This window comes from Salmo salar, chromosome ssa16 (assembly GCF_905237065.1).
Source record: "Salmo salar chromosome ssa16, Ssal_v3.1, whole genome shotgun sequence".
Classification (NCBI taxonomy): domain Eukaryota; kingdom Metazoa; phylum Chordata; class Actinopteri; order Salmoniformes; family Salmonidae; genus Salmo; species Salmo salar.
This window is the reverse complement of record NC_059457.1, coordinates 76,260,255-76,272,931: the sequence shown is the minus strand read 5'-3', so window position 1 is coordinate 76,272,931 and position 12,677 is coordinate 76,260,255. Positions and strand designations below refer to the sequence as shown.

Genomic DNA, 12,677 nt, shown 5'->3' with positions numbered 1-12,677 from the left:
ATCCTCTCTGTCGCTAAGTGAAAATGAAGTGTCATTAGTCACCGTGACTCAGACTCAGCTGTTGTTTTATTCCTCTCTCGGTTTCTTCTCACCCTCCTCTTCCTCATCTTCCTCCCCTCAGACTCTGAAACCACAGAGGATGAAGCCACGGAGCCCCAGGTACCCATGGAAACCAAGGAAGGACCTGGCGGGTGGCACCAGGACAAGGCTGGCCATAGAGTGCCTGCAGGTAATTCACTTAATTCATTAACTTGAGCATGATCTGTGATTTAAAGGCCCGTCCTTAATTAAGTCTGTAAATCAGGTTTCCGGGATTAAGACATAAGCATAATTCTTCTGGCGCTAAGTAAAGGCATGTGTTTGCATTGCTTTAGCGTGACTGTCGGTTATGGCACTATGTGTATGTTGGTATAAGCCCTACTCATTGGATGAAACCTATATATGATGTGACAGACTCCTTTAATCCTTCACGCCATGATGTAATGGTGTGACAATGTGACATTCTGACCTACATGCTGCCAGGTAACCTCTTGGAGCCGTTGCATTCTCTGTCTGTCTGTCTGTCTGTCTGTCTGTCTGTCTGTCTGTCTGTCTGTCTGTCTGTCTGTCTGTCTGTCTGTCTGTCTGTCTGTCTGTCTGTCTGTCTGTCTGTCTGTCTGTCTGTCTGTCTGTCTGTCTGTCTGTCTGTCTGTCTGTCTGTCTGTCTGTCTGTCTGTCTGTCTGTCTGTCTGTCTGTCTGTGTGTCTGTCTGTCTGTGTCACTGCCACCCTACAGAGTTATGGTCTGGATAGAGAGCCCTGGCTTTCAGAAAACAGAGCATTTCCCCATCGTGAACATCACATTATGCCGCCCCTTTACTTACAGCACCAACTCTTTGTGTATGGAAATATGGATGAAACAGGACTTGATAGGGAACTGATGATGATTTGTTATGGGGGTATGACAGTGCTCATCGTTGCCACCAAAGCAGATGCTTCACAACAGGGGTCACCAGCCTGTCTAAATGTAGTCCATGAATATGGATACACTCCTTTAGCAGCACAAATCTATTTTCAATTCTGTCCTCCTTGCTCGGTTGTAAAGAGACTGTTTGCACTTTCGAAGGTTTCGTGTTGACAGACCAAGAGTGCCGTCGTTCCCAAAAGAGGAGAGAAGAAGAGAGAGTGGTGCTATCAAATAAGAGTGAAGGAGTGTTTCAGTGTTTGTTCTTTTCATACAAAGGAACCAACACAAAGACATGGCTTTCACTCATCGCCCCACCTGCAGTGAGATGTGGAATACATTACCAAATATCAACCAGATAACAATGCAAATTGCATTTCCTCTTATAACTGTCCCTTAGCTAATGCATATAAATTATATTCCACCAGCTAATTTAATTAATTTACCAAAAAATAAAAATAAAAATCTTCATTGGTTCCAACAGAACCTTTTGTTAACCGATAATGCATACATGTAGGATGCTTGTGGTTAGTAAGGTGTTGTGTGAGGATAATGTCTTTCATCATCATTAGCTTCAGAATGAGTCATGGAAAATGGAAAACCCATAAAAAAAATTCCTGTTCCACACCTGCGTGGGAGGATTAGTAGACCACTCCCCTTCCTTCCACCCGGAGCGCCCGGAGAAGCACTGCCAGAGGGAATCCACCTCACTGCCAGAGAGGCTTTTAAGGATCTGCACGGCAAGATTTTGGAAGGCTGTGTGCTTTTATCAGTAGGCCCCGTCCTCCGTCTACTACAGTTTGCTCATATTGAGCTTTTTAGAGATGTGAATGTGTGTTTTGTCTGTGGAGCTGAGTCTGTTTAGAATCCTCAGTGCTCGTGGGAGATGCTGCTTGCTTATTTTCCCTCGTTTCCTAGTCTCGTCCCAATAAATGGGTTTAGTCGTTAAAGGAAGCTGCTGACTTCAAGTTCTTTCAGCTGCCGACGCATTTCTGTCTCCATCTCCACTCGATAAAATGTCAATCACTATCTGATTGATCGAGCTCGGGGGTTGTTTCAGTGCTTGGGATGGAACACATTTGCTTATTTCCTTCTTTCCCGCCTCTCTACTTAATCAATCATCTTTGTTGGTTTAGACATTCCTCCAGTGCTTGTCTTAACTCTCCCTCCCCTCCCCTCTCCCTCCCTCTCTCTCTCTCTCTCTCTCTCTCTCTCTCTCTCTCTCTCTGTCTCTCTGTCTCTCTCTTTCTCTCCCTCTCTCTCGCTCCCTCTTCCTGTCTCTCATGCTCTCTCCTCTTTCTCTCTCTCTCTCCTCCCTCTCTCGCTCTCCTTTATTCCTTAATTTCTCTCTCTCTAATCCACATTCTTCTCTAAATCTCCATCTCCAGTCTGACCCCTGACCCCTGTCCTCTGTCCCTGCAGGTGAAGGATGTAGGATGATGGACTCCAGCCCTGACCGGAGGGCCACCCTTCCTGGGGGCCATGACCCAGTGGTGGAGAGGGAGCTCATGTCTTTGGGCTCGCGGCCCCCAGGGGCCCAGGACCCAACCCACCCCGGCAGGCAAGCTCTCTGCGGCGGGACCGATGGGGGGCCAGGGGCCCTAGTCAGACACCTGGGTGTGGAGCCCTTGATCCGGGCGTCACACGCTAACCTGGCTCGCACTAACCAGCCCATGCTGGGGTCGGAGGAAAGTGTGTCTGTAGGAAGCGACTACTATGGAAGCATGTTCAGCCTCTACAGGGGAAGAACGTTTTCCATGCCTTTATAGGGACAACTTCTTATTTTCACTGATTAGAAAAAAGAATGGCCTCCAAAACCAATTTCCCAACTTTAACAGATATAACAAACACAAAATATTACACATCATGATTTTCCTAGATCCATTTATTCCCAAAGATTTCATATTTTCTATCGAATTGATAATGTATTTTAAATTTCCTTTTGTGTTCTTGCCTTTTAGCTTTTTTCAAATCATCATTGCTTCCTATAGTATATTATTTCTGTTTAGTTTTTTAAATCATACCTTCCTTTGACTTCATGCCATGACATTTTTCAGCTGTGTTCAGTTCTGTCTTGAGCTTGGTTCGATTTTATTACGATATCAAAAAGTACCACTGAAGTCGTTGGTTTCCCTTGGTTTTTTCTGCATGCCATGTATATTGACCAAACTGTTTCCCGTGTTCTACTAGCATTACCATCAGATAATCCTGGATATCTTCATAGCGTTGGTGTCACACGCATGAATGGAAGTGTGAATCAAAGCTGATGTTTGTCTGCATGTCTAAGCGAGCTAGTTTCGTCCCAACTAAATTGACTGTGTGTCCAGCTAACATCAGAGGTGTGTGTGTGTGTCAAAGCATGTGTGATTGTTTTCATAGTTGATGAATAGGGGTCTTTCCTGGTTGTGTTGGAAGAGTTAGTATTAGATGAATTCATACAGGACTCGTATTATTTCTCTATGTGTCACTGCAACATGATAACATTGACCATTCATGTCATGGTCTGGTATGGGCAAAAGCCTGTGTGCTGCCATTCCAGTCACTCCCAGTAGGCCTTGGAGCTTGTATGACTTTTAACTGTGTTCTCCATTGGCCTGTAGAGGGGGAACATATACTTGACAGGGATCATGAATTGGAAACATACAAATATACAATATGATCTATTTGGCTCCTACACATGTTGTGTTAGACCCATGCATAATCTTCTATAGTGTATTGAGATTTGTGTCCATAGAAGTTAAGTGTTATCTGTGCTAAAATCACTTCATTCATGGCCATTCCATGTTCTGTTTATTTGTGAAAGGTACCTCTGTCCTGATGAGAAATCAACACTCAAATTATATTGACTTTAAGCAGTATTACTATTTCGTAAAGCAGTGGACACTCATTTACGTACACACACACACACACACACACACACACACACACACACACACACACACACACACACACACACACACACACACACACACACACACACACACACACACACACACACACACACTACATACACACACACACACACACACACACACACATCCAATGGCTTTTCTTCCTCTTCCAAAAACCTGGGCCTCTCCGTGTCCCTTCTTTGTACGTCTAACTTTCCATTTCCCTAAAACCCCCATCTTCCAGGATCCCATCTCCTTCTCTCCCCCAAACCCAAACAGGCCCATCCTTCAGTCCTGCCTCACTCCAGTCCAGTCAAACTGTATCCCAACCCACAACATCCTTCAGCTCCCATAAGAACAGTGTCACCTCACACAGTACCCAGGACCCTTCCCTAGGAGGAGCTGTGGTCAAAAACAAACTCCCAGGGATGTTTTCAGGAGCCTCCTCCCATACTTCAAGCAGCGGCAGCAGTGGTGGCAAGACACCCAAACTGGCCCGTGCTGCACCCAAGATCTTTGACAAGATCAAGGAGTTTGAACAAAAGGTGAGTGAGGTGAGTGCGGGGGTCAGATCTGGGCGGTCTTTCGGCCGGGCGGCATCCTGCAATCTGGAGGGGGTCTCCAAAGAGGAGGGGACAAGCCAGCCGGATGCCGCGGCCTCGAGGCGCTCCACGTTCGGAAAGAAGAGGGCCTCGTCTTTGGAGGACAAACCAAGCTACCAGCAGAGGGTCCAGAGCTTCCAGAACAAGTTCACAGAGGAGCTGGCCAGGATCAAGAAGCTGGTGGGGAGGCCCAACCTGAAGAAGGCCTACTCCACCGAGCAGTTGCCCCAGATGGAGAGACGGTCCGTGGGCAAGCTGGAGCCTATTCCCCCTCAGGTGGTCAAGAAGCTGGAAGAGAGGGAGAAGGTCCTGGAGGAGAGAGGACTATTAGGGAAGAGTGTTGAAGAGAGTGTTTCGTCCCGAAAATCATCCCAATCCCATGAGAAGGGTCTGACAGATCAAAGGAATGTTCCGCAACGGGAGCAGTATGATTCAGCTTCAGCGTCAGCTCAGCCGTCTGAGTCTAAAAGTGTGGGGAAAGGCTCTGTTTCCATGGAGACAGTACTGGTTAACCAGTTACCAGGACGACGATCACCCTCATCAAGAGTCACGCGGAAAAGCCCAACCAGGTAGGCTGAGATGATCCATTAACACTGTGTGTGTGTTTTGTGTTGGTCGATTTGTGTGTACGTGTGTGTGTGCCTGTGTGCGTTGGTACACACTACTCTGACAGCTCAATAGTGATATATGTACACACACATTACAGATATAAATGACATAATTCCTTTCTGTTCTATTTTCTGTGCCAACATTACATAATGCATTTGACACAGGGAGGTCCTTCGGAGCTCTCCCGCAGCAGCGAAGCCTCCACACACGGCCGAGGAACAACCACCTGTATCTCCAACACCCAAAGGGCCTTTGGCTGATAAAGAGCTGGAGCAGCCTCCACCCAGGATGGACCACCCCGGGTCTCCAACCCCTACCGCACAAAGAGCACCGTCTACCTACCCCAAAGGGCCTTCCTCTCCTAAAGATCTTGAGAAACCTCTACACCACCGCAGGCCTCCAAGCCCCAGGTCTCCAAGCCCCACTATGCAGAGAGGACCATCACCGACCCCTGCCAAAGATCCAGCCTCCGCCTATCCCCCCAAGCCCCCACGACTGTCCCCCACCCCCATCTCCACCCCTTCCATCAGCCCTCTAATGAAGAGACGGAAGGGAGAGCCGGGGAGGACGTCTCCCGCGCTGAAGATGACCATTCCTACCATCCTGGTGGAGGACGAGCTCATGGAAATGGAAGAGGATGAGGCCGGAGAGAAGAGAGAGAGAGAAAAGACGAGAAGAGCAGGGAAGAGGGAGGACAGGGCTTCCAAGACTCAGAAGAAGGGAAAAGTCTCGGGAAAGTCTTGGGAAAGTCAGCCTATGTCTCCTGAGACAGGTAGGACACTGAATTGCGGGTATCCACTGGGCAACACATTAGCTAGACATTAATGTGCTACCATCCTAAATACATTAATATCTGCAGTATAGAAGGAAAGTAATACAGCTCCTGCCTTTCTGTTGTAGGAGACGATTCAGATGACTCTTACATGTCGGCAGATGAGGGGCCAGCTGAGAAACCAGCGTTTGAGAGGCCCCTGGGGGACACCATCGCCACCGCTGGCTCTGAGGTCCTGCTCAAATGTGTCATCACTGGCAGCCCCCTCCCAACAGGTAGATCATCTCCAGGTAGAGGTTAAGCAAAGCTCTGGGGTAGGCTTTTGCCTTTCCCAAACACATTTGGACCATGATGAGGTAATACAGTGCTTTCGGAAGGTATTCAGACCTCTTGACTTTTTCCACATTTTGTTACGTTACAGCCTTATTGGATTAAATCATTTCCCCCCTCATCAATCTACACACAATACCCCATAATGACAAAGCAAAAACTGTTTTTTAGAAATTTTCGCAAATTTGTTAAACATTTTCTACGGAAATATCACATTTACATTAGTGTTCAGACCCTTTATTCTGTACTTTGTTGAAGCACCTTTGGCTGCGATTACAGCCTTGAGTCTTCTTGGGTAAGCTCCATATACTACCCGCCACTGCGACCTGTATGCTCTCGTTGGCTGGCCCTCGCTTCATATTCGTCGCCAAACCCACTGGCTCCAGGTCATCTATAAGTCTTTGCTAGGTAAAGCCCTGCCTTATTTCAGCTCACTGGTCACCATTGCAGCACCCACCTGTAGCACGCGCTCCAGCAGGTATATTTCACTGGTCACCCCCAAAGCCAAATCTTCTTTTGGCCGCCTTTCCTTCCAGTGCTCTGCTGCCAATGACTGGAACGAATTGCAAAAATCACTAAAGCTGGAGACTCATATCTCGCTCACTAACTTTAAGCACCAGCTGTCAGAGCAGCTTACAGGTCATTGCACCTTATCATAGCCCATCTGTAAATAGCCCACCCAACTACCTCATCCCCATATTGTTATTTATTTTTTTGCTCCTTTGCACATCAGTATCTCTACTTTCACATTCATCTTTTGCACATCTATCACTCCGGTGTTTAATTGCTAAATTGTAATTATTTCGCCACTATGGCCTATTTATTGACTTACCTCCCTAATCTTACTTCATTTGCACACACTGTATATAGACTTTTCCATTGTGTTATTGACTGTACATTTAGTTTATTCCATGTGTAACTCTGTGTTGTTTGTGTAGAACTGCTTTGCTTTATCTTGGCCAGGTCGCAGTTGTACATTAGAACTTGTTCTCAACTGGCCTACCTGGTTAATAAAGGTGAAATAAAATACATTAAAAAAAATGACGACACAAGCTTGGCACACCTGTATTTGGGGAGTTCCTCCAATTCTTCTCTGCAGATCCTCTCAAGCTCTGTCAGGTTGGATGGGGAGCGTCACTGCACAGCTATTTTCAGGTCTCTCCAGAGATGTTCGATCTGGTTCAAGTCCGGGCTCTGGCTGAGCCACTCAAGGACATTCAGAGACTTGTCCTGAAGCCACACTTGCATTGTCTTGGCTGTGTGTTTAGGGTCGCTGTCCTGTTGGAAGGTGAACCATCGCCCCAGTCTGAGGTCCTGAGCGCTCTGGAGCAGGTTTTCATCAAGGATCTCTCTGTACTTTGCTCTCTTCATTTTTCCCTCGATCCTGACTAGTCTCCCTGTTCCTGCCCCTGAAAATCCTCCCCACAGCATGATGCTGCAACCACCATGCTTCACCGTACATGTAGGGATGGTGCCAGGTTTCCTCCAAATGTGACTCTTGGCATTCAGGCCAAAGAGTTCAATCTTGGTTTCATCAGACCAGAGAATCTTGTTTCTCATGGTCTGAGTGTCCTTTAGGTGGCTTTTTCCAAGTGGGCTGTCATGTGCCTTTTACTGAGGAGTGGCTTCCCTCTGGCCACTCTATCATAAAGGTCTGATTGGTGGAGTGCTGCAGAGATGGTTGTCCTTCTGGAAGGTTCTCCCATCTCCACAGAGGAACTCTAGAACTCTGCCAGAGTGACCATCGGGTTCTTGGTCACCTCCCTGACCAAGGCCCTTCTCCCCCGATTGCTCAGTTTGTCCGGGCAGCCAGCTTTAGGAAGAGTCTTGGTGGTTCCAAACTTCTTCCATTTAAGAATAATGGAGGTCACTGTGTGACCTTCAATGCTGCAGACATTTTTTGGTACCCTTCCCCAGATCTGTGCCTCGACACAATCCTGCCTTGGAGCTCCACAGACACTTCCTTTGACCTCATGGCTTGGTTTTTGCTCTGACATGCATTTTCAACTTTGGGACCTTATAAAGACAGCTGTGTGCCTTTCCAAATCATGTCCAGTCAGTTGAATTTACCACAGGTGGACAATCAAGTTATAGAAACATCTCAATGATGATCAATGGAAACAGGATGCGCCTGAGCTCATTTCCGAGTCTCATAGCAAACGGTCTGAATACTTATGTAAATAAGATATTTCTGTTTTTTATTTTCAATATATTTGCAAAAATTTCTAAAAACCTATTTTCGCTTTGTCATTATGGGGTATTGTGTGTAGATTGATGAGTACATATTTTTTTTTTAAGCTATTTTAGAATAAGGCTGTAATGTCAGAAAATCTGGATGAAGGGAAGGGGTCTGAATATTTCCTGTATGTCAAACTGACCTTGGATTGGTGCTTAGGGGCCTCACATCATTCTGCACCTAGACACAGGGGAAGGGACTGTGATTAAGTTGTCTGAGTGTGGTCTGAGATGTGTCTTTGTGTGTGACCCCTTGGAATGCAGTGACTTGGAAGAAGAGTAACGTTCTGATAAGGAGCAGCCCGTCCCATGTGGTCAAGGCTGAGGGGGAGCAGCACTCCCTACTGATAACCCAGATGAGGCCTGGAGACGCCGGGACGTACTGCGTCACCGCTGTCAACGCGGCCGGGAAAGCATCCTGCAACGCCACGCTCTACATCAAATCAGGTGAGCTGGGTTACAGATAGACACACTCACACAGGCATGAACACAGAAGGCCATACATTCTAGTTGATCAATTGACTAGGAATCAAAGGCACACCATTTTTTTGGTCTGTGATGCACACACACACACACACACACACACACACACACAAAAAAACAGACAGACAGACAGACAGACAGACAGACAGACAGACAGACAGACAGACAGACAGACAGACAGACAGACAGACAGACAGACAGACAGACAGACAGACAGACAGACAGACAGACAGACAGACAGACAGACACATGCACACACACACACACACACACACACACACACACAAACACACACACACACACACACACACACACACACACTCACACGCAAACACCACAACTCCCCATCCTAATCCCCTGCCAGCTCTGCTCTGACATTTTGTCTTCATAACTACAAAGGGGCATCCCATCCCAAGTCCAAGCTCCATTCACAGATAGTTGCCATGGTAACTCATAATTTGTGAAAGGCATTTGGGTCCCCTGGTGGATTTCAAAACAAAGATTTGCCTGCCAGTCACTAAAGGTCCCCGGGTTTTCAGTCAGTTAGACGGATGTTCAAAACTGGGGATTAGTCTTTGTCAACAGAATGCGTATTCCTCTTGGACATAAAACTTTAGTTTGTGTATTATTAGCTGAGATGTCTGTTGGTTCGGTCAATAGTCAATAGTTTGAATTGTGGTTATATAAAAAGATAAATCACACCACAGCTCTCAATGCAGACAAACAGTACCACTCCTGCATCAAATCAAAACGCAACCACAGTCCTTTCCAGTCACTTGAGTAATGGCTGCAATAATAGAATTATTACCTCCAACAGAAATACACAGATCTCTGTGACAATCCAATATACATACAATATGCTCATAAATGTCTCTCGCTCTCTTAGAGCCACTCCTTCCATATCTTTTGAGGAAGCCAAACTAATTAAACTTCCTTTGAATGTGCCACAAGCTCTTTCTCCAGTCCTGTAATGTCTCTGCACAGTGTTATCCTGTAGAGTGAACACTACTGCTGTAACTTTCTGGCGCTAGCTCAGCGTCCAGGCCTGCTTGGCCATATTAGGCCAGTGGAGGCTACCACTAGGTATTTATAGCAGCCTCTTGTTCTCAATGGCGGTCTGTTGTATGTCCCAGTGTGAGATTAATGTTACTATCACAGACCCATTCTTTATCTGTGATGATTCCACCCTGAGATGCTAGTGTCAGGGGAATTGCCAAACTCATGTACAACAAGATTATGAGTCATGTTGCTATGGTTCTGTGGGGTGGGTGAGGATTTTGGCGCATCAAGTTGGGATTTATACGGTCGTGTATTAGAGGAGATTTAGGGTATTAAAACGTCTGAATTTAACCCACGTACATCAAATGCTGAGTTTTTGCAACTGGAATATATACCCACAATATGAGATGCTTTCCAAAAGTCTTTGGTGTTTATGAATCACATAAATACTGCAATATTGCAGTCTGACTTGATTTTATCATTTACATTTTTTTTTGTATCAAAGCCTTCAGGCTACAGGGCATGTGGGTTGATGTAATATTGCTGGAGGACAGAGAAAAGGAAAAAGATAATTTGGAGCTGAAGAAGGAGGAGGAAAGTGAGGGAGAGAGGGAGAGGAGGATGAGATTGAATTGGTAGATTATTAGCAGCAGGCTAGGAAGGCTTGCTTCATGCAGCATTTGTGTAAACGTTGGCAGCATTACAGAAATAAAGCTGGTGCTGGTTGTCTGTGCACAGGCTCCACTCTGCCATGTAACTTCTTAGGTGAGTCCTCGATCTCCACATCTGAAACGTCTTAGTCATGGTTAGAAGAAATTGGAACATTTTAACATCAAAGGGTTTTCACTTGTTTACTCATTCATTTCTGGTTCTCAGACCTCGAAACATCTAGAATGCCTCTATGTCCTCTGTTCTTTCTGCAGACGTCCTTGTTTAGCTTTAGTCTCTGTGATGCTGATCACTTTATCTCTTCATGTGTATGGCCAAGCAATCTAAGCAAGCTGTTTCTATATATACTAAGCTACCCTGTTCTTTTTCCTAACAGGAGAGAAACTTTTCATATTTTATCTACTGCTTCTGTCGATTGTTCTCGTTCGATTGTCAGAACATTGTCTGTTTATCTTGCCAGTGAAATTGAATTCTGGAGCCCATGGTTTTGTTAAGAGGTGGCTGCTACAATACTATGGTTCCTCTGTGGAGCTGAATTAACTGTGACTTGTGGAGAGGCTGGTGGTGACAATGTGACAATGTGTCTCCTGTGGTGCTGGGCTAGTCTCACAGAATGATTGGGTCAGGGATTCAGGGATTAATCCATTATCTGTCCAGCGCTGGTCACTTCAAAGGGTCCCTCAGCAATGTGTGTGTGTGTGTGTGTCTCCATCGCTCCAGCCAAATCGCTCATCTCTTCAAACACTCTTGTCACCATGGTGATACAAGTAGAGCAACACACAAGCAGAGCAGAAGACAGTGGAGCACTTATACGCTGCTTGTTGGGAAACTAATTTAGAATATTCTAGCAATTCAGTTAATGCTTATTGCTACATTCTCTGAGCTTTACGCCTCACAAACACTATCAAGTTACAATGTGTCCATTTTGTTAACTATGTTACTATATCGTGCCGGTCCATAAACGTCTTTGTGGAATTATTGTGAGTAATGTTTGATCTATATTACAAAATTCATTTTTAACACCCTACCTCGCTCTGTGTTGCATAGACAGGACAATGCGCTTGTTTTGTTCATTTTGATACTGTAAAGGATCGTGCTCACACGGGGCACCATTTTGTAGGGACCAGTGGAGGCTGGTGGGAGGAGCTATAGGAGAATGGGCACATTGTAATGGCTGGAATGGAATTAATGCAGATGAGTCAAACGTGGTTTCCATATGTTTGATGTGTTTGATACCGTTCCATTACAATGAGCCCGTCCTCTGACAGCTCCTCCCACCGGCCTCCTCTGGTGGGGACATCGTTAAAATACATTGAAATGATACAGTATATGGTAAACAAGTATAATGTTGTTTCTCCAGAGCTGACCAAGGTGCATGGTGGGAAGCCGAGCAGCTTGCCCCTGGTGGAGGTCACGAGTCCCCTCCAATCAGACGAGGAGTACCTGAGCCCCCTGGAGGAGGTCATGGAGATTGGAGAACCACCCTCACGAGGGGTGGGGCCACAGTCTAAATATGCCTTCTTCAAAGATCCTCCCTCCTTTCAGGTAAAGAAGATTCAGCGGGCATCTCAATAGTCTACGGGGGATTTCTCCCCTCGCCATTGAGTATTCAATATTTCGGCTTTTAGACAGTCTTAGTCTTTTGGTTTGATAGGCAGCACTGAATGACCACGGGGTGACAGAGGGACAGGAGGTTACCATGTCTGTCAAAGTTAGAGGACAGCCTAAACCTATGGTGTACTGGTAAGAATACAGTATTCAGTGTGTTTCAGTACAGTTTGTCATGTCTTTCTCTCGTTTGCTTTTGCAAGAGCTCAGAATGTACCTGTTTTTATCACCTAGGCTGAGGGACAAAGTGACCCTAAAAACCAGTGGTAGATTCATTGTTCGTGAGACAGAGGACGGCACCAGTGAAATGATCATCACTTCAGCACAGAGATCTGATGCAGGACTCTACACCTGCAAGATCATCAACGAATATGGAACCAAGCAGAGCGAATGCAAACTAGAGGTCAAAGGTAAAGATCACTCCAAAATCCACAAGACCAGCGTCAGTGACTGACCATTAGGGTTGGTGCCAGCTGCATTTTGAAAAAGCTCAAAATCAAATCAAAGTGTATTGTTATTGCAGGTGCAGCAAAATGC

General features: G+C 45.9%; 1 protein-coding gene across 1 annotated transcript in view; it reads left to right on the top strand.

Moving 5' to 3' along the window:
• Nucleotides 1-12,677, top strand: part of LOC106592612 (striated muscle preferentially expressed protein kinase) — a 56,653-nt gene that overhangs the window by 19,207 nt on the left and 24,769 nt on the right. The window contains 9 exon segments of the mRNA XM_045697861.1: nucleotides 122-229; nucleotides 2,365-2,503; nucleotides 4,078-5,004; nucleotides 5,209-5,816; nucleotides 5,945-6,091; nucleotides 8,646-8,828; nucleotides 11,893-12,077; nucleotides 12,187-12,275; nucleotides 12,375-12,550. Of these exon segments, the coding sequence (XP_045553817.1) occupies nucleotides 122-229; nucleotides 2,365-2,503; nucleotides 4,078-5,004; nucleotides 5,209-5,816; nucleotides 5,945-6,091; nucleotides 8,646-8,828; nucleotides 11,893-12,077; nucleotides 12,187-12,275; nucleotides 12,375-12,550 (2,562 nt within the window).